Below are 21,915 nucleotides of genomic sequence, written 5' to 3'. Positions count from 1 at the left end.
CTCCAGATTGTTCTGACCACACCAGCAGACCAGCCGTTCAACCTCCCGTCTGTATGCAGACTCATCACCGTCCCGGATGAGGCCGATGACTGTTGTGTCATCTGCAAACTTCAGGAGTTTAACAGACGGGTCTCTTGAGGTGCAGTCGTTGGTGTAAAGGGAGAAGAGCAGTGGGGAGAGTACACACCCCTGGGGGGCACCTGTGCTGATGGTCCGGGTGCTGGATGTGATGCTCCTCAGCCTCACCTGCTGCTTCCTGTCAGTCAGGAAGTTTGTAATCCACTGACAGGTGGAGGAGGGCACAGTGAGCTGGGTGAGTTTGGTGTGGAGGATGGCTGGGACGATGGTGTTGAACGCCGAACTGAAGTCGACAAACAGGATCCTGGCGTACGTCCCTGCAGAGTCGAGGTGTTGCAGGATGTAGTGCAGTCCCATGTTAACGGCATCATCCGCTGACCTGTTCGCTCGGTAGGCGAACTGCAGGGGGTCCAGCAGGGGGTCTGTAATGTCCTTCAGGTACCCCAACACCAGTCTCTCGAAGGACTTCATGACTACAGATGTGAGGGCAACAGGCCTGTAGTCGTTCAGTCCTGTGATGGTGGGTTTCTTGGGGACCGGGATTATTGTGGAGAGTTTGAAGCATGAGGGGACTTCGCACAGCTCCAGGGATCTGTTGAAGATCCGGGTGAAGATGGGGGCCAGTGGGTCAGCGCAGACCTTCAGGCAGGAAGGTGACACACCGTCTGGGCCGGGTGCCTTCCTGATCTTTTGTCTGTGAAAGACTGACAGAACATCCTCTTCACAGATCGTGAGTGCTGGTGGGGGGTCAGAGGGGAGAGGTGGCAGAGTGGCAGGTGATGTCAATGGGGGGGGGGAGGTGGAGAGGTGTGAATGTGTCAAACCTGCAGTAGAACACATTCAGCTCGTCAGCCAGTTGATGATTCGCTGCAGTGTTTGGGGATGGTCTCCTGTAGTTGGTGATGGACTGCAGGCCTCTCCACACTGACGCTGGATCGTTGGCTGAAAGGCTGTTTTTAATCTTTTCAGCGTAGCTCCTCTTGGCTGCTTTCACCTCCATTGTCAGCGTGTTTCTGGCCTGGTTGTACAGGACTCAAATGCAGGGCCAGTCACCTGACCTGTACCCGACTGAGTGCGCTCGTCTCCCACTGAAGACTAAGATTAATGCTGAAAAATTCACAAATAAAAAAAACCTCAACATGGTAATCTCTGCATTTATCTATGAGTGCAAGAGATTTGCATAAAAGTAGCTTATTACACATACGTAGAATTTTAAGTATAAAATAAAAATAAGTGTTAGTTATTATGTTAGTTTTCTTTAAAGGGACAGTTTGCCTATTCTGACATGAAGCTGTATGACATCCCATATCAGCAACATCATTTCTGAACATCTTCTTACCCCCTGCTGCGTCCTGTGAGCAGAGTTCCAGCCTCGTTTTGGTGTTGATGAAGGTAGTCCGGCTAGTTGGCTGGGGTTTAAAAAATAAAGCGTTTTGCTTCTCAAAACAATATGCGTTCAACAGAGTAATACATTTGCATCACAAAATGGTTCTCCAGGAAAAAGTCAGACCTCACAATCTCTTGGCCCTATTTTCTCTCCCTTCGTATCACTGCCTGCTGCCGCCTGCCGACAGCCGCGCCTGTTACGGTGTTTGCTGCTCGGAAGCAGGGGACTGCTCGCTCTGCACAGCAGGTAAAGGAAAGGAAAGGAAAAGAAAGACAAGGAAAGGAAACAAAAGAAGTGAAACGAAAGGAAACAAAAAGAAACTAAACGAAAGGAAACAAAAGGAAAGGAAACAAAAGGAAAGACAAGGAAAGGAAACAAAAGGAAAGGAAAAAAAAGGAAATTAAACAAAAGGAAAGCAAAGGTCTGACTTTTTCCTGGAGAACGATTTTGTGATGCAAATGTATTACTCTGTTGAACGCATATTGTTTTGAGAAGCAAAACGCTTTATTTTTTAAACCCCAGCCAACTAGCCGGACTACCTTCATCAACACCAAAACGAGGCTGGAACTCTGCTCACAGGACGCAGCAGGGGGTAAGAAGATGTTCAGAAATGATGTTGCTGATATGGGATGTTACACAGCTTCATGTCAGAAGAGGCGAACTGTCCCTTTAAGTGAACACTTCAATCACATGGTGACTAATTAGTTTAAAATCCATCAAGTTGAGGGATATAAGCAAAAGTGTTTAACAAGGTGTAATTATCTTCTCTGAATGACTTCTTCCAGTGTCTGTTTTTTACGGACGCACCTTTAAGGCCGGGTCGGTCCGGCTCCTGAACACTCCGCTCCGGGTCTTTGGTTGAGCCCGCAGGACTCCATGTTGTTCCGTCAGCCACGGAGCGAACAAGTTCCCCGGCCGAAAACTCTCACGTTGCAACTCAGTGTGTCTGAGAAGTAAAAAGTGTGTTTGTGTGCGTGTGAGAGTGAGTGTGTTGATCCTCCGAAAAGAAGATGGCAGACTACCGGGACGACACCGGAGCTCGAGCCCTGCTCGCTCTACAGTCGGCGCCGTGCAGCCCCGTGCGCGTCTCGGTGACCTCTCGCGCCTACCACCAGCCCTCGCTCGCCCTCTTGGGTCCTCCGATGATGATGGACGCCCGCAACGACGCCGCCGGCATGTTGTTTCCGGCGCGGCTCTCCTCCACTCCTCCGCAGGCCCTGGCCAGGCTCGAGGGCCGGGACTTTGAGTTTGTCATGCGCCAGCGGACGGTCACCATAGGCCGGAACTCGTCTCACGGCTCGGTGGACATCAACATGGGTCACTCGAGTTTCATTTCGCGGAGACACCTGCAGATCACCTACGACGAGGCGGGCGGCTTCTCCCTCCGGTGCCTGGGCAAGAACGGCGTGTTCGTTGACGGGGTGTTTCAGCGGAGAGGCGCGCCGCCGCTGCCGCTGCCCAGAGAGTGAGTTAGCATAGCCGCTACAGCCCCGCTGCAACACGGGGCTTCGACTTTGCATCGCTTCCCAAACTTTAATCTAAATTGTAGGCGTGGACAGACCGCATTGGATAGATGTCATGATACATATACATATATTTGTATTGTTTAATATTTTAGCCTTATAGTACACATAACCGTTTTTATTCAACCATATAAACACGTTGTATGGACAACTAAATTGTCCTATAAGTTGTTCTGCTGGACATTTTAGCTTTTCTAAGGGTTTTAACCTGGGGAAATTGGCAACATATTACTAAACGACATCCTCATTTAAACGGTCAAACGTGAGATGGATTGTTTTAGGGGGGACACCAAGTTTATCACGACACCCCCCCCCCCCTGTCATAGCGATTAGAGTTGGTGCTGAGTCCCGTTTAAGTGTTTTTAAACCTGGGTATTACAACGTAAGAAGCCCTCTTTGTCTGCTAAAATTTATTAAAATAATTTGTTAATGTTATCGATATGTTTGTAGGGCTTTAAGGCCTTTCTTGTGAAGTTTCACCCTAGAAAACCAATGAATCAGCCTTGCTAGTTTTAGCTCTTAAGCTAATTTAGCTTCAGTTTCGCTTGGCCTGGCCTACTGACGAGCGCTGTCCAAGGTGGTTAGCAAAAGTTAAGTTTTATTCGAAAAAAAAAAAGCCCTGCTTGTCGGCATTTTGTACATTTTTTTGGGTTGTAGGAGAATCTTTTGTGAAGCTCGACGTGGTGAAATAATTGATCTGTACTCGATTTCTTTAGCATGAAAGTGTTGTAGCTGCTGGTCAAAGTCGTCCCGCATGTCAACGGTTTTCAGTTAGCTCACAGGTTCAACGGTTTTCAGTTAGCTCACAGGTTCACTGCGTGGCCGTAAGTCACGTGTCAACGTCACGAAAACCTTCATGTAAACAAACCTACACTCAACAGCTCCGCTCACGTGTGTTGTGGGGTGAAATGTGTGTGTTTGGCTGGTTAATGTAGGAACCTGAAATTTGTTTGTTTTGAGTGTATCTGAGCAGGTCGCGTGGCGCGAGCTGTGAGGCGGTTACACCGTTTAAAACATGTTTTGCTCGACCATTTTCTGTTGTGCAAAAGAAGAAACCTAGAAAATGAAACGCTTTTTTTGGCCTAGTGTGTTAATAAATCACAATGTGGAGTGGAGGAGGGGCCTGTTGGTGTTGGGAGGGGGGGTGTTGTCTTCTGTGATTGGCTGTTGGGCATGTTTTGGGGGTGTGTCCGGCCTTATAACAGGAAGTGCTGGTTGCAGACACCCTTACTGCAGGAGCACATGGAGTAAACACAGAACCAGATCCACCGCAGCCATGTTCGCATGTGGTTCCCTGAGAGGCGAGCTGGGCGAACAGTTTGTGCTGTGCAAAGAGATCCATAACCGCTTGTAAACCGAACATTTTCTGTTCGTGTGGAAATGGTCGTGATGGACCCGCCGCCCCTCCCTTGTTCCCCAACGTGTCCCTCAGCATCCTGCCAGGAAGACAAAAACAATAACACGCAACACAGCTGGGTACATCTCGAAAAGGGAATCCGACTGAGTCGTTGTTTAATCCTCCAGAGACACATTTCACAAACTACCTTCTCTCCACACCTTCCACTTAGCTGTAACGTGTCAAGACTGCGCCCCAAAAGTGTCACAAACATCAGAAAATGACCTTTTTTCCTGTATTATCCTCAGATATCAACCCATTTATACGATGATGCTGTACTACACACTGTGTATGACTGCCTGAAAAAGAACCAAAATGATCGAACAATTCATTTAGATAGATGGATAGATAGATGGATACTTTATTAATCCCGAGGGAAATTTAAGGATCCAGTAGTGTATTGTGTACAGAATACACAATACACTGATTACGAATCAGAATACAAAAAAACAACACAAGTGCAACACAACCACAGACAACACAGCATACTAACATCACAGATCACATACACAAAACAAGGAATGAACAAAAAATGTACCAGAAGAGGAGTGGGATGCTTGTGTTGACTGTGCAGATAGTGCAAAAACAAAAACAAAGTGTGTCCGTGATAAAGTGTGGAATTAAGTTAAATCTGGATTGTGCTGAAGGCTGTTAATTTTTCCACGAAAGGTTTCAAAATGTTTAATTTTCTTTCTTCAGAAGTGAATTTACAGTCGCACTGAGACCTGGACTGATTTTGGTCCTCGTTGACGCTCTGCAGAATTTCTCAGCAGTTTTTCTAGTTGTGCTGCTTGTAGTTTACTTTCTCAAGCTGGCAGTGGAGCATCCATGCAGAGCAAAGTGGGGCTTTGTGCTTTTCGCTCGAACACTGTCGTTGCAAACACACTTAGCCCACATTTACACATAGCCGGGTATTTAGAGAAACGAATATCCCCCCCCCCCTCCGTTTTCAATAATAACATCGTGCACACAGCATTGTTTTCAAAAAAGTTGTAATTTACATCAGCCCGCATAAATACGCCGTCAAGCGCCATAATAACTATGCCAAACCTATTAGCGGCAGTTTAGGGAAAGGAATAAAGCCATGCAAGCCAATAAAAATCCTCAGAATCGAGGACTTTCCTCATGTGAAGGAGGAGATAACGCGAGCAAATATCACAACAAAACTGAAGGCAATAAGAGGGAAATGTAGACAGTCAGTGGATACTGGACGCAGGAGCGGCCACGGAAAAGTGGTGCTCCTCTGTTCTGAACTGTGCGAGCAGGTTTGGGCTGGCAAATGCAATAAGGCCACAAACGTAAAAGTTAGTAGAACTTTAACATCATCCATGATAATCCTGATCAGTAGCCAAACAAACTGTAAACATAAGGCGCTCGCATTACGTTAAGCATTTTCTGGCGCATAATGTGACGTTTAAGAACCTAAAACGCCGTTTCTCCCAGTTGACACGGCAACACTTAACCGGCGTTATCAGAAATCTCCACTTTGGCCGGAGGTTTTTAGAAATAATTGTTTTCTGTGATTAAAAACGGGGTTTTGGTGTAAATGAGAGGCCAAACCGCAAGAAAATATCTGCGTCTTCCTATCGTGTAAACGGGGCCTTACTCCTGGTCAGATCCGACCACTGAACCGTGGTCCATGTGTGTGTCTTTTTTTTTTTTTTTTGGGTTGTTTTTTCTGTTCTGAAGCTAAAAATGTTTGTTTTCTGCTCGGTGTCTTCCTTCTCAGCCGGGGAAGCCCTGCAGTGTGTCCACATGCCGCTCTCCCACCCCAGCAGTGTTTTTCTTGCACAGACACTTGGCTGTTCAGGATGTCCTGCTTACAGGCACAGGTTCGTGGCTCCAGCGTCGGACTGACGGCTGCAGGATTTAGGGGACAAAGCGAACAGTTGGGAGTATTTACTCTGTTTTCCCTGACAGCTTGGAAAAACCCGACAGCACCTCTGGGGAAGTTTGTGAGATAATTTCTTGTTTTCCCATCCACAGACGGGTCTTATCTTCCCTAAAATTAGCGGGCCCTCGGTTTCTTTGCTGAGAGATAATCGTTAGATTTGGGAAAATACTCTATGATGGATGAAGTGGTAACTATCAGGAAGACTGCAGTGTCTGTTTAAGCTGCTTTCACCAGATATTAGAGGTTGTATTGCATATACCAAATCTCCCATGCACGTTTATTATCAAGGGATTTGTTTGGGCTTGAACCATCTTGGCCATCTCACTAATCCTTTCTTTTATCGGGGAATTTGTCCAGACCTGCTAAAAGTTAAAAAAACAAAACAAAAGGGTGATGCAAGCTAGCAGCTTTTGTGCTGGGTTTAAACCTATAAAGTTTCTTCTTCTTCTTCCTTTTTTTTTTTGACCACAGAACATGCTCGGATGCTGTTTACACTGATCAAACCGGCAGTTGCATGCAGAGGCTACGTGTCTGAACTAAAGCTTCCTTGGTCACAGATTAGTTTCCCCCGTCGTGTTACTGAAAACATGTAACATATCACATGTAATCATTAGGGGTGGGACGATATGCTTTGGTCACGATTCTTGATAATTGCGATTCTCCAAGTATTGCGATTCGATATAATCAGTAATTGCAATTTTCTTCCTCCTTAAAAAAAACAAACAAGTTGAATCGTACACTTCTAGAATGAATGTCGTTCCCATAAACAATGCACATCAGTCTGTCAGTCAGTCCAGCAGCTGACATTTATTTCAACTGAGACAAAAAGAGGCATTTTTTAAAGTTTACAGTTACAAAATGAATTGAAATGTCCACACAGCACAAATGTGGGCTAGTTTTAACATAACTTAATGTGACGAATTGATGAAGTTCATCTGGACACGGATATGATGTAATATAATCGATAAAGCTTCCCTTGGCATAGGAAATGTGTTTAGCATAAACGGTATTCAGATTACAATTCTGCCGCCATAATGCTGGACAGGACAAGGGTAAAAAAAAAAAAAATCGATTCAGGGGAGAAAAATCGATTTTTAAAATTATCCCATAAAAAAATCGCAATATGTACATGAATCGATTTTTTTCGCCCACGTAATCATATGTTGAACGGATGCTGTTTCTTGTGGAGATTTTAGCTGACACAACAAATCTAAGCTTTAAATCCGATGAGCGGCGGTTCTCTCGGCGTTTGCTTCATCGTCACGCTGTGAAGATGTTGAATGTTTTCTCTGTTTTTCCGTGTAATGACGGCTCAGCAAAGACGCCAGTCTCTCATCGTTCATCGTGATCAGAAGCTTCTTTTTTTTTTTTCTGCAGAGGGTCTCGTGTTGGGGTGAGAAAGCTCCACAGCGGCTCCTCTCCGGCCACCTTTCTGCTCCGCTGACAGAGCAGGACAGACCGAACTAATGCGTCCCTCTCTTCCCTCTCTGCTGTCCTCCTTCACAGGTGTGTGTTCCGTTTTCCCAGCACCGTAATCAAGATCCAGTTCATGGCGCTGCTGGACGTCGAGGGGCACCGAGAGACGGAGCAGCCCTCTCCTCCCCCCCGACCGCTCCTGCCCCACATTTCACCTCTTAAAATCAGCATTCCCACGGCGCAGCAGCACGAAGAGCACATCAGGGCGTTTGGCTCTCCGCTTCCCTCGCCCACCGGCACCATCAGGTAACGGGCGCTGCTCTGTGCGATGCAGCTTTCACTTCACTTCTTCACCAGATAAGCTTCCTAAGCATTAATGTGCGTTTCAGCTGCAGAACTTTAAGTAAACGACCACAGATCCTTCGAACATTTGGGCCGAAACAGAAGAAGCTCTCTGATGTAACACTGGAGAGCAAATGGCTGTTTTCTGGAACTTCACACTTGATAATAATAATAACTTGGACTTATATAGCGCCTTTCAGGGCACCCCAGGTCGCTTAACACGAGAAAAGAAGGGTGGGGGGGGGGGGTGTTAAGAAGAGTAGGACATGGAGAAGAGATGTGTTTTTAGATTCTTTTTGAACTGTAGTAGAGAGGGGGCAGAACGGATGTGAAGTGGCAGATTGTTCCATAGGGTAGGGGCAGTTGTCAAATAGTTTATTGACAAAAAAACTGTTGCCAATTTTGCATTTGTTCCAATGATTAGTGTTCTAATCAACATTATAACAACTGAGCAGGTTGGGACAGGATGTCAGGACGCTGCAGACTTTCACAATGAACCCGCTTCAATGAAGAAAACGCAGTTAAAGTGTAAAATGTCCACAGGAAGCAGGTTCAGCGAATAGAAGGGTTTATCAGTCAGCTGTCACTGAGGGAGGAAAGAAAAGAGGGAGCTCGGCTTTGAAAGAAAAGCCTCCAAGTAAAGGCTTCCTCTCTGAAAATGGGCAGAAACTGACGTGTTTGGTCGGGCAGAAACTATAATCTCTTTATTAAACTCATGTCAGCCTGTGATTTCTGTTTGGGCTTGTTGTGCAGATCTCATCCTCCCTGAATGGGGGGGGGGGGGGGGGGGGGTGCTGCGGTTTTTGTTTGTTTTTATTAGATCCCCATTAGCTTTTGCTTTCAGCAGCAGCTATTCTTCCTGGGGTCCTTCCAATTAATCATTTACAGATACAAATATCAGCCACACAGAGCGGCGGTAAACATGACATACATGATAATATTCCTAGGGTCCTTCCAATTGACAATTAACAACCTACTACATACATAAAGGATAGAACAAAAATTCAAGGGAAAAGAAATAACACAAACAATACATAAGTGTTTTCCTCATAAATTATCGCTAAAGACAGAGACAGAGACAGCACAAGAAAAAAGGAGAAAAGAAAGAAGGAAAAAACAGCTGCATTACATAAAGTTGATATTCATAAAATAATTTTTGATTTGTATTTTAAAGGCATGAATACGGTGTTTCCCTGCAGTCTAATGAACTGCGACAGCACTTGTTTAAGAAGCCCTGCTCTATAAATGCATGCAGCATGTGCGACTGTTTGGTGTTGTGCCCTCTGGCGGTGGCTGTCCGTCCTCCAAAGTATACGTCCCCACCAATGTCAGCCCGTGTGTGCACGCCTTATAAGGGATGGCTGCAGCTTCGGGGCGTGTGATTGGCTCCGGGGCAGATTGTTTTGCTTGCAGGCCCTTTTTCCGTCCATTCGTGGTTTCCTTTTCGAAGCCCCCGCGCCACCCTCCCACTCGGCTCTCGGCTCCTGTTCTCTTGCACGTGGACGCACAACAGACACGGAGCCGAGGCTCCTCGCTCATGCACCTCTGCGCTGCCTTCGCCGTGGCCTTTTTGGGGCAGATAAGCCACGCCACCCTCATCAGTACCCACATGCAGTGTGTACGACGGAAGAGCGTGGTGTGAAAGCATGTGCTGCCGTTTAGAACACAAACAATGGCTCCTTACGGGGCGGTAAGAGTCACTCGGCCTGTCTGGCAACTTAAATGAACTATAGAAAGACACCGCCTACTTCCTAGAGTGCAGGCTTCCACTGAGGGACACATGCAGAGGAAGCCTGAGACGGCCCACGCTCCCCCGTACAGATACAGCTCTGATTAAGCTTTAATTGTGTAGAATTACACGCTGGTTTATCCTTCGGCTAAATTAGATGTTTCCCCGTCATCTTGATCAGTTTTTAGCCTCTAAACTTCCTCAGCCATTATAAAAAAAAAATTAAAAAAAGATGGAGCCTGCAGCCTGGTTTCCCCCCCCTGCCAACAACTGCAAACGCGCTGGGCTCTTCCTCTCGCTCTGTGTGCGTCTTCCTCGCTCTGCATCCGAGGCAAATCAAAGCTCACGGACTCTCCCAGAAGCCAGTGTTTGCTCGACTAACAGAAGGCAGGTGTGCGCCGTATAATAAGTTACCGTGTTTTTCCCGTGCTGCGTCTCAGCAGCAGCAGCGAGAATCGAGTTGATCATTAACCCAGTCCTGAGTATTTTTGTTCAGGGCGATCACTTTATATGTCAGCCACATGAAATGAACTTGGATTGTACCGAAAAGACGAGAGAAAAGACGAGAGAGGCATGTTAATACCACAGAGGATGGTTTTATTTAGAGAATTAGTTTTGTTTTTGCATGTTTTTGGTCATTTTGTCACCATATAAGAGATTTTGATCATTTAAGTGTAGTGTCTGTATCTTCAAATTGAATCTAACTTAGTCATATCTTTTTATCAATGATCGTTTAGAAGCTATAAACTACACAAATCACAACACACACACACACACACACACACACACACACACACACACACACACACACACACACACACACACACACGCTGCAATCAAATATGTTATTGACTCCTTATCGGCTGCCTTGTTTGTTTGTCCTCCCAGGACAGATTCATTTCCCCCCGTGTGACACCAGCGCACGCATTTCAGGTTTTATTGTCCACCGGGATTAATAAACCGAGAGACACCGTCTCAGTGTGGAGATAAAATCAGACAGCTTCATCTGTGCTGTCTGTGGCAGCGATAACCGCTATCATGCTGATAAGCAGAGGTGGGCAGAGCAGCCAAAAATTATGCTCAAGTAAAAGTACTGTTACTTCAGAATAATATGACTCAAGTAAAAGTAAAAAGTACTCATCCAAATAATTACTTGAGTAAGAGTAAAAAAGTGCTCGTTGAAAAAACTACTCAAGTACTGAGTAACTGTTGAGTAACGTCTGATTTATTTGTTAACACAAGCATTCAATCAGACGGACAAAAATACTAAATAATCATCTTTAGGCAAATTAGAGTTCATCCAATTGATCAAATAAATTAAAATGAATTCATTAATTACAAAATAGCTTAAATTAAAATAATCCAGGTAAATTCAAGAACTTCAATAAAAAATAAAAGAGAGTTAGGAAATGTTTAAAACATATGTAACCCATATGTAACCTAAAAAACAAACATTCACCTATCCATGGGGGGAAAAACGAGTTTAGGAAACTTAGCGCTACATGTTTCCTCAAGTTAGATGTTGAGTTTCTGCTGAAATGTGCGTTTGTTTTGGTTGACACAGAAGACACATAATGTAGCTGCTGTTTCTCACTCTTTGTAAGGTAAACATGCTTTCAGTATGAGGCCTCGTCTGCGTCTTCATTTCCCACCGTTGGTTCTGACATTTTTCATCCGTTTCTTTGTTTGTTTGCTACGACTGCTAATGCTAAAGCTAACCCGTCCCGCCGCTGAGATTGAGTATGGTCACGTGACTAATGTAGTGAAGTAAGAGGACAGTTTCTGCTGCACACATCTACTCAAGTAAAAGTAAAAAAGTATAGAGATTTAAAACTACTCCTAGAAGTATGATTTAAATAAATGTAACTGGTTACTACCCACCTCTGCTGATAAGCTCATTCTCTTAGAGCAATATTTAAGGAAGGCTAAGCTACTATTTTAAGTCACTGTTTGCTAACGGGGGGGTTTCAGGCTCGGCTTCTCCTGCCCCGCCTGTGTGAAAGGCAGCTGGTGGAAGTGGAAGACGGAGTGAGGCCGGTTGCTCAGTACAAATCTGAGAAATCAAAGCTCATTTCCATATTGTTCCACAGAGCTTTCATTCTGCAGCAGATGTGCGCACACACGCCTGCAGCAGAGTGCTTTGTGTGGAGTCATTCTGCTGATGGAGCCCGAATGTGGAGCCAAGGGGGGGGGAGGAAACTACAGTTTGAACTGATCTGTTTGGTTTTTTTTTTTTTTTAAATGGCTCTCACAGCCCTGGATGTCATTGGCTGGTATTTACACACCCTCTGCCCAAAGGTTACAGCCTAAAAAACACCACAAAATGAATCTGAACCAGGAAAATGCTTATTATTACTTTCATATTAACACAGGGGGCTTGCGCAAGTCTTGAAAGTCTTAATAAGTCTTGAATTTTGAAGCACTGTTTTCCAGACCTTGAAAAGTCTTGAATTTTGTGTGAAAGTCTTAATAAAGTATGGAAAATAAATGTATGGTAGAATTTTACAGTATGCTGAAAGGCATTGTGAAATGAGAAATAGGAAGGTAGGCTATAAAACTATAATTTTACTAACTGCTCACGTACTGTATCAGCCTAATGGGATGATATCCAATCAACGCATGCTTAGCCCAGTCTGGCACATTTTCCTAACGTCACTGCTGAGGTCTGTTGACATGTACTTGTGATTTTCATGTTTTGAAACGTTTTCATCAGTAAAAGCATAATTTACTGTGAATAATGCATTTGTTCATTGAATACTAGCCTATAAAAATGAACATTTCTAATAAACACAGTTGGTACAATCTCAACCAATGAAGTAGGCAGTAGGCACACAAGTTACAAGCACATAAAGTTAAGGTCTTGGGGAAACAAAGTCTCAGTTTTAAAAAAGTCTGGAAAAAGAGCAAGCACCCTGTAACATAATGGGGAGGTATTATGTGTGACGTTTGGACGGATGGACATCTTTAAATCATCTCCACTTATTCAGGAGCTTTCATGCTTTAACGTGGAGCCTTTCCTCCCTTCCCCAGTGTTCCCAACTCCTGTCCGGCCAGCCCGCGAGGGGCAGGGTCGTCGGGGTATCGCTATGGACGCAATGTGACCTCTGACCTCCAGTTAGCAGCTGAATATGCTGCCACGGCCGTTTCTGAACAGAGAAGAAGTCTGATTGAGCAGCGAGGCGGGGGAAGTGAGCAGCGAGGGGAGTCGGTGGGGGGGGACAGCCCCAAGGTAAAGACCAGAAATAACACTGTCCTACACTCAGGAATTACTCCCGAATTAGACTCAGAAATGACCGGTTCATTTTGGGCCTCAGAAGGAGTTCGTTTTATGGGTGTGTTTATTTATACGCGTCTTTTGTTTCCCAGGATGAGTCCAAGCCGCCCTATTCCTATGCACAGCTGATAGTCCAGGCTATCTCCTCGGCCCCCGACAAACAGCTGACTCTGAGCGGCATTTACGCCCACATCACCAAACACTACCCCTACTACCGCACTGCAGACAAGGGCTGGCAGGTAGAGTCTCCTTTGTTTCTCCCTTTCATGTCACATCATATTTCAGGTCTGTGACACGTGATATAATATATATTATATATTAACATATTTTTATTTTATTACATTTTTTTATATTTATTACACATTTTTATTTTTATTTATTTAGTCATTTATTATTATTATTAGTTAGTAGTAGTATTTTATTAGAATTGGTATTATTATTGTTGTTGTTAATATACAATCATTGTAAATATTAATATTTTTTTGAGCTACTTGACTAATTTGAGGGATGAATAAAGTATTTTTCTATTTCTTCTATTATCTATCTGTATTGAATAAACAGAATGTTTTTCTTATATATTATATATTAATATATTTGTATTAAATAAACAGAATGTTTTTATTATATATTATATGTTAATATATTTGTATTAAATAAACAGAATGCTTTTCTTATATATTATATATTAATATATTTGTATTGAATAAACAGAATGTTTTTATTATATATTAATATATCTGTATTGAATAAACAATGTTTTTATTATATATTATATATTAATATATCTGTATTGAATCAACAGAATGTTTTTATTATATATTATATATTAATATATCTGTATTGAATCAACAGAATGTTTTTCTTATATATTATATATTAATATATTTGTATTGAATAAACAGAACGTTTTTATTATATATTAATATATCTGTATTGAATAAACAATGTTTTTCTTATATATTATATATTTGTATTGAATAAACAGAATGTTTTTCTTATATATTATATATTAATATATTTGTATTGAATAAACAGAATGTTTTTATTATATATTAATATATCTGTATTGAATAAACAATGTTTTTCTTATATATTATATATTAATATATCTGTTTTGACTCAACAGAATGTTTTTCTTATATATTATATATTTGTATTGAATAAACAGAATGTTTTTCTTATATATTATATATTAATATATCTGTATTGAATAAACAGAATGTTTTTCTTATATATTATATATTAATATATCTGTATTGAATAAACAGAATGTTTTTATTATATATTATATATTAATATATCTGTATTGAATAAACAATGTTTTTCTTATATATTATATATTAATATATCTGTATTGAATAAACAGAATGTTTTTCCTCCCTGCAGAACTCAATCAGACACAATCTGTCTCTGAACCGCTACTTTCTGAAAGTGGCCCGCTCGCAGGATGAGCCCGGGAAGGGGAGCTTCTGGCGCCTGGACTCCGCCTCTGAAACCAAGCTGGTGGAGCAGGCTTTCAGGAAAAGACGGCAGAGAGGAGTGGCGTGCTTCAGGACTCCGTTCGGGCCTCTGTCTTCAAGGTATGATCCTCCGGTGGTCGCCTGTGACCGTCAGCGGCGCACACGGTGGCCTGGTTAACTCTTTCTCCCTCTCTCTGCTTTCACTCCTTGCTGTCATGTGATCGGACAGAACAAAGTAAGTCTGTGGCTTAGTTCGAAACTGCATACTGCATACTGCATACTACATACTACATACTACATACTGCATACTACATACTACATACTACATACTGCATACTTCATACTGCATACTACATACTACATACTGCATACTGCATACTACATACTGAATACTACATACTACATACTGCATACTACATACTACATACTACATACTGCATACTACATACTGCATACTGCATACTACATACTGCATACTGCATACTACATACTACATACTACATACTTCATACTGCATACTGCATACTACATACTGCATATTACATACTGCATACTACATACTGCATACTGCATACTACATACTGCATACTACATACTACATACTGCATACTGCATACTACATACTGCATATTACATACTTCCATACTGCATACTACATACTGCATACTGCATACTACATACTACATACTTCCATACTGCATACTACATACTGCATACTACATACTGCATACTACATACTGCATACTGCATACTACATACTTCCATACTGCATACTACATACTGCATACTACATACTTCATACTGCATATTTCATACTACATACTGCATATTTCATACTACATACTGCATACTACATACTGCATACTGCATACTACATACTACATACTTCATACTTCATACTATATACTGCATACTGCATACTACATACTGCATACTACATACTACATACTTCATACTGCATACTGCATACTACATACTACATACTGCATATTACATACTACATACTACATACTGCATACTACATACTGCATATTACATACTGCATACTACATACTGCATATTACATACTGCATACTACATACTACATACTGCATACTACATACTACATACTGCATACTACATACTGCATACTACATACTGCATACTACATACTGCATACTGCATACTACATACTGCATACTACATACTGCATACTACATACTACATACTGCATACTACATACTACATACTTCCATACTGCATACTACATACTGCATACTGCATACTACATACTGCATACTACATACTGCATACTACATACTACATACTGCATACTGCATACTGCATACTACATACTGCATACTACATACTGCATACTACATACTACATACTGCATACTACATACTACATACTTCCATACTGCATACTGCATACTACATACTTCATACTGCATATTTCATACTACATACTGCATACTACATACTGCATACTGCATACTACATACTGCATACTGCATACTACATACTGCATACTACATACTACATACTGCATACTCATCGATCAGACAGTATGCAGAGCGTTTACCCACAATGCATTTTGCTCCTGGCCGAGCCGAAATCAGCCGGCCTGAAGCTGATTTCACTTAAGCTCTAAACTCTGTAAACTTTAGCAACATTTGAAACATTTTCAGGAGAGAAAGTAGTCGTTTAGATTCAATTCAATTCATTTTTATTTATATAGCGCCAAATACAACAAATGTCATCTCAAGGCACTTAGATAATAAAGTCCAATTCAAGCCAATTGGAATTCAATTCATTATAATCATAACGTGTTGAAAACCTGACAAAATACCGGCTGTTTACAATTTTGTTCCCATGAATTCGGCGCTACTAAAGCTAGCCGCAGTGAGCAACGCACTTCCGGTTATTTTCACAAAATAAAATACCTGTTGCCTTTTATCATAGGGAAAGCCATTACGATACAATTGGTGCTTTTGTTTTGAAAACAGGAAGTGAACCTACCCTCGTTGTAGCTAGCTTGAAACTGCCGTTTTGACAGGAAATGAGGATCGGCGACGTCACGTTATGTTGCATCTTGGGTAGTTTGAGTATGAGTAGTAACCTCATGATGCATACCCAACATTTCGGAGAATCTAGTGTGCATCCGGGAACTTCTCGCTTACTCAAACTCGCATACTAACTCAAAAAAGTTAGCATGAGTAGTAGGAGTAGTAGGAGTAGTATGCAGTTTGGAACACAGCCTGTGATTCAGCCGACGGTGTCGGCGCTGAGTGACTCTTCACATCAGAAGTCTGTTGTAGCTCATTGTTTGTCCCGTGTTTCTCTTTGTTTAACAGGAGTGCGCCTGCTTCCCCGACCCACCAGGGACTCCTTTCTCCGCCCTCCAGCGGGCTGCAGACTCCTGAATGTCTGAGCAGGGAGGGCTCCCCGATCCCTCACGACCACCACGAACAGCTGGCGAGCAAACTGGCATCTGTACCCGAGTACAGATATTCTCAGAGCGCCCCAGGTGAGCACGCGTGCAGGTGCACAAACACGAGCCCGTGGTGCTCAGCACGTGCTGCGGTGTCTAACTGTTTTGGTCTGTGAACAGGCTCTCCAGTCAGCGCTCAGCCCGTCATCATGGCCGCTCCTCCTCACCCGACAGTCCTGAACTCGGGCCCAGGGAAAGCCCTGGCTTTGATTCCAGGCGGCGGGGGCCAAGTCCAGCCCATCCACGTGCTGCAGAGCGCGCCGCAGTCCAGCATCACCATGGTGCGTGTGGTCACAAGCGCCCCTCCATCTTCTCACCCTCCAAACGGGTACAGCGCCCCCCCTGTTGGAGGAGTAGAGGGCAACAGTGAAGTCAGAGGTACAGTTTTGGGAATCTATTTCAGAAGGGTTTTTTCTGTATCATGCAATCCTGTGTAACGCGATACACGAATAAGTTGACTCACCTTTACGGTGAGCGGTTTATTTCAGTGGTGAAGATGCGTCAGAATATAAGTTCTCACTCATTTTATACACTCTGCCTCACGGTGAACCTTTTTTGTGGGACTTTTTGAGTAATTTGTCACCAATCAGAGGCCGTGTAACTCACACCGGAGCGGTCAGCGGTGCGGCTCGTCTCTGTGTAGAATAGAAAAATACTTTATTATCCCCCAATGGGGGAAATTCAAATTCGTCAAGTAGCTCAACATTTTTTTTCAAGATTTACAATGATTGAATTAACAACAATAAAACAACAATAATAATACTACTAACTAAATAATAATAAATGACTAAATGGCAAATTAAACAAATAAATAAATAAATAAATAAAAATCAATCAATCAATTTGAGAAGAAATACTACATACTACATAATAATTACATACATAATTGTAAGATCTCTGCGGCTCATTTTCAGGGAAGATCACCATTTGGTGGTGTTTCTGCCCATTCAGCGCTGCTTTTCAGCCATTTCTCGGTGATGAAGGAGAGAACGGATCATTTATTCTACTTTTAGAATCTAGTGATCAGAACTTCCAAACGTCAACCTGAAGCATCGAATCTTTAGATCTGCAGTGACAGAAAAAGACGTCGTAGTCTGGTAAAATGTAAAGTTATTTATATTTATATTCAGTGCTTTTATTGTGCTGTTAATTTCAGCCAAAATCTGAACGGGCAACCAGAAGTTGGTGGGGGGGGGGCGACTTGTTTTCGACTGGACTTGTTTTCTGCTCGGCTGGGATTCGGCCTGTTCTCAGTGGACTGCAGCAGTGAGTGTAAACCGTGTCCTGGCGCCCTCTGCTGGTTCTGCTCAGAACTGCACGTTTAAAGTGTTAAACAGATGCACAGATGTCTGAGAGAGGCCGCGCTGCTCCACTAAGATCTGATCTCTGAACATGAGCGGCCGTGTTGTGGATCCCTCTGTGAGGCAGAGTCTGAACGGTAAAACGAACATTTGAATCTGATGTTTCCTCCTCAGACGCCCAGCTCAGCAGAGAGCGCGTCATCCAGACCGTGGACAGCGCGGTGCAGGGCGGGGAAGGACGTCACCTGACCCCGGGATTACACCAACTTCCTGTCCGCACCATTACCCAGAACGGCAAACATACCAGTGCTGCTGTTCCCACGGCAACGAGCCTCGCTAACGCTTCTGGTGAGATGTGTTTTCTTTGAAACGTTAACATTTTTCTTTAACGTAGCTGTTTCACGTGGAGCCCCGTGCAGCTCCACGCCGTTTAGTGGCTGGGGTTGTCTCGGCAACGACAGATCTGTGATGTCTTGGTATTGATTGGCCGATCACACGTGACACCGAGCAGCTGTTCTTCCTTTTCTTTTTTCATGACTCAATGTGTTTATGGGGGCTCCCTCTTGGTTCCCGTCTCCAGTGGAAACGCCAGATGAGGCGTCAGAGGGACTCGTTAGCTTATTTTGTTAGAAGAGTTTGGAAAGCTTTACTGTTACAGTCCAATATAAACATTACTGAGGCAGATTAATGAGCTGAGCTGAATGAATGGGATCAGAGGCACAAAGCGTGTCATACCCCGGTATGATAGGTGGCGCTGTACCCATTCCAGCTGTTGCTAATAGAGCCACTTCCTGTTGACCTCTTCACCACCAACAACAACAACAAACTCAGGCATTGGAGAAAGATGGAGAACGCAGAGCCAGATGAAGCTACGTCCCTCTACATTTGCTCTGTGATGAGCTGCTTGTTGCACAAACTCGATGCCCAACGGAGCATTCTCCATCGCGTTGTTTGTTTCTTTCTGACGGCGACAACAACAGGAATATCGTCTCCTTTGACTTCCGGGTCACGACCCCGGGAAAACATCTGGAGCATGCGCAGAACGCAAAGTCTGATTCACCACGTGCTTCAGCGTCTACAAGCAGGTTTAGAGTGACTTTCAACCCAGTTATCTCGGGGTCTGAATCCGATCCGATCCAATTCTTAGTCAGATTAAGGTGTCTACATGCACATAAGAACTCAGTCTGATTGTAATTTAGCCAATAATCCGATCCTTTCAGTGCCATGTGACCCCACTGAGTGACAGATACTCGTTTCAATCCTTTTCCAGTTGGTTTCAGTGGAGAACTTGGCTCTGGTTCTCTGTAATAAAACCATCTCTCCTGACTTCCTCCCCTTTTGATGACCAACATTTTACTTTAAACAATTGGATTTCCATTTGACGGGTTAGGTTCAGAGACCGTAGCGTGTCCCCTGACAGCTTTTCTCTTCTTGTTTCCTCTCCAGGCCTGAACAGTCCTCTGCAGATCCTGGCCGCCCAGGCCTCCAGCTCCCCCCCGGTGCTGGTGAGCAGGCAGCCCAGCGCAGACGCGTCCGCGGAGCCCCAAGCCAAGCGGCCCAAGATGGAGGACGAGGGAGCGGCCGAATCCGCTCACCACCAAGTCGCGCCCGCTCAGCAGCCCGTCATCGTTGCCATGACGTCACAAACCCATGACCCGAGGCAATAGAACCCAGAACCTCCTACCAGGTATCCAGTGGAGGTCCTCTCAGTCATCCCTTCGATGCTTTGCCTTTTACAGAAATTTGAAAAAGATTGTAGTCCGTCAGAAGGGAATTCAAATGTCAAGAACCTACATTTTGGTCATAAAAAACTAGATGAAAACTTGCAAATGTGTTCGTGATTTAAAGAAGCAAGTTAATGGGTTTGGGTGACGACACAAAAGTAAGGACAGATAAGATTATTTATGCATAGAGAAGTAATTTCAGCACTACTTTTTACCATGTGAATGTTGGAGAGATCTCCGATACCTTTCCTAATGTTGATGAATAAGATGTACCCCATCCCGTCACTCTCAGGCCAAAGACTTCACCTTTACTGCTCTTCTGATCAGTCGCTGCCTGATTTAAAAGGATGCGAGAGGCCCGTGGAAGCTGTGATCACTAACAATGCAAAGGTAGCGAGGAGCTAGTAGCACATATCCAGGCCAGGCGGATCACACCTGGGAGACTGTTAACAATATGATTGTAGTTTTCAAAAAAAAAAAGAAGATATTTCTTGGATTTTTAAAGTGAGAGAAGAAAACAAATAGGCTTTTCTTTAGAAACGACAGGCCAAGATCAGAGCGTGAGACATCTCTTGCCTTCTCGATAAAGCACAAGTTTATTGTTTTTGAAGAACGGATATCAGGAAATCCAGCGGTCTGCAGTTCTGGCTTCACAGCGCGGAGCTCCTCAGGTTCGGGGCGATCTGAGCGACTGAACCTAACGTAGACAAACTGATTGTTGTTTTCATGTTTTTTAAGGTTTCAGTCGTGGTATGAGGAGAGGTGAAACAGCCTGTGCGTACAGTTTTATTTTGTCTTAGCACAGAAAAGCATTATTATAATAATCCTTAAAGCCTTAAAATATTTCTACTTTTTTTTTTGTCATTTTATTTGAACCTTTTTAGACAGCTTTACAGTTTTAGATTAACATAGCGCTTTAACAACACAAAATCAGCAACACTACATCACTGGACCTCTGTGGGTTTTTATCAAGGGAAGGGCGGGACCAACTCATGACCACAAATTTCTGCTCCACACTTCTTCATTCTGTACGGTACTTTTTGACATTTCTCTCCTTTTGGCTCGGCACTCTTTGGCTTTCATGTTTCCTCCCCCCGGTCCTCCTCCTCAGTAACTGGTGTTTGTGATCTCCAGAGGCATCGAGCTGTCGGCAGATCCTGTCACAGAAGCTGCCTTAATTAGACATTTCTTTAGCACTTCCCCCCCCCTCCCCGCTCTCTTTCTCTCTCATTCTCACTCTGCCTTTAGCATTTCCGAGCTTCGTTTTTAGCTGGTAATCGGGCAAAAGATTTCTGTGATTATTGTTGCACATTACTAGAAAGGAAAAAAGAAAAAAAAGATGCATAATGATTGTATGCTGCTCTATCTGCTAAATGACAAAGCTATTTAGAAGGTTTTTTTTTTTTTTTCCCTCGTTTTGGAAAAAAAAAAAGTTTAAAATATTTTGCTATGTGTAAAAACAACTGTCATCAATACGTAAAACATTCTGGAAATAGAGAAGTATAATGTATTTTTAAATGTTTTTTTGTGATTTGTTAAAATGTGTAGCACAAATTAAAATTCTTCATTGGTATGACGTCATCCTCTTCTTATTTGAGAAGCCATAATTTAGCCTTCTTCACATGTAAAATCAGTATCCAACCATCTTTATTCTCAGGTACGATCATTTTAAACAGTAGAAATAACGACCAGAGTGGACATGCATGAGCTTATACAAACAGGAATGAAACAAACTTCATGGGGAAATAGGAAATGAATCTCACTTTAAGTCCTTGCAAGTAAAATTGGCAAACAGTTGCTGGTTCCACCTTTACCAATTGGATTTAGGGGTCTTCCTCTGCTATTTTTTTTCTTACTAAAGTTCTGAATAATAACACTCAAATTGAGCTTTGGGAACAGACTCAACGAATGATCCATTT

At 43.1% G+C, this 21,915-nt stretch overlaps 1 protein-coding gene across 1 annotated transcript; it reads left to right on the top strand.

Moving 5' to 3' along the window:
• The first annotated feature begins 2,311 nt into the window (after nucleotides 1–2,311).
• On the top strand, nucleotides 2,312–21,569 carry foxk1 (forkhead box K1). The gene is made up of 9 exons (XM_075462482.1): nucleotides 2,312–2,930; nucleotides 7,785–8,000; nucleotides 12,796–12,994; nucleotides 13,132–13,278; nucleotides 14,426–14,619; nucleotides 16,835–17,007; nucleotides 17,092–17,349; nucleotides 18,447–18,620; nucleotides 19,719–21,569. Exons 1-9 carry the CDS (start codon nucleotides 2,476–2,478, stop codon nucleotides 19,937–19,939), a joined length of 2,037 nt encoding a protein of 678 aa, XP_075318597.1. The 5' UTR covers nucleotides 2,312–2,475; the 3' UTR covers nucleotides 19,940–21,569.
• Nucleotides 21,570–21,915: the final 346 nt, after the last annotated feature.

This window comes from Odontesthes bonariensis, chromosome 4, assembly GCF_027942865.1.
Source record: "Odontesthes bonariensis isolate fOdoBon6 chromosome 4, fOdoBon6.hap1, whole genome shotgun sequence".
Taxonomy (NCBI): domain Eukaryota; kingdom Metazoa; phylum Chordata; class Actinopteri; order Atheriniformes; family Atherinopsidae; genus Odontesthes; species Odontesthes bonariensis.
Note: the sequence above shows the minus strand (reverse complement) of the source record. Positions and strands in the feature narration are given on the sequence as shown.

Bases quoted from the DNA above. Each gene is read 5' to 3' on its own strand.
- foxk1 (XM_075462482.1), top strand. From the start codon at position 2,476: ATGGCAGACTACCGGGACGACACCGGAGCTCGAGCCCTGCTCGCTCTA. The intron at 17,008-17,091 runs GTGAGCACGCGT...GTCTGTGAACAG, and splicing joins ATATTCTCAGAGCGCCCCAG to GCTCTCCAGTCAGCGCTCAG. The intron at 18,621-19,718 runs GTGAGATGTGTT...TTTCCTCTCCAG, and splicing joins GAGCCTCGCTAACGCTTCTG to GCCTGAACAGTCCTCTGCAG.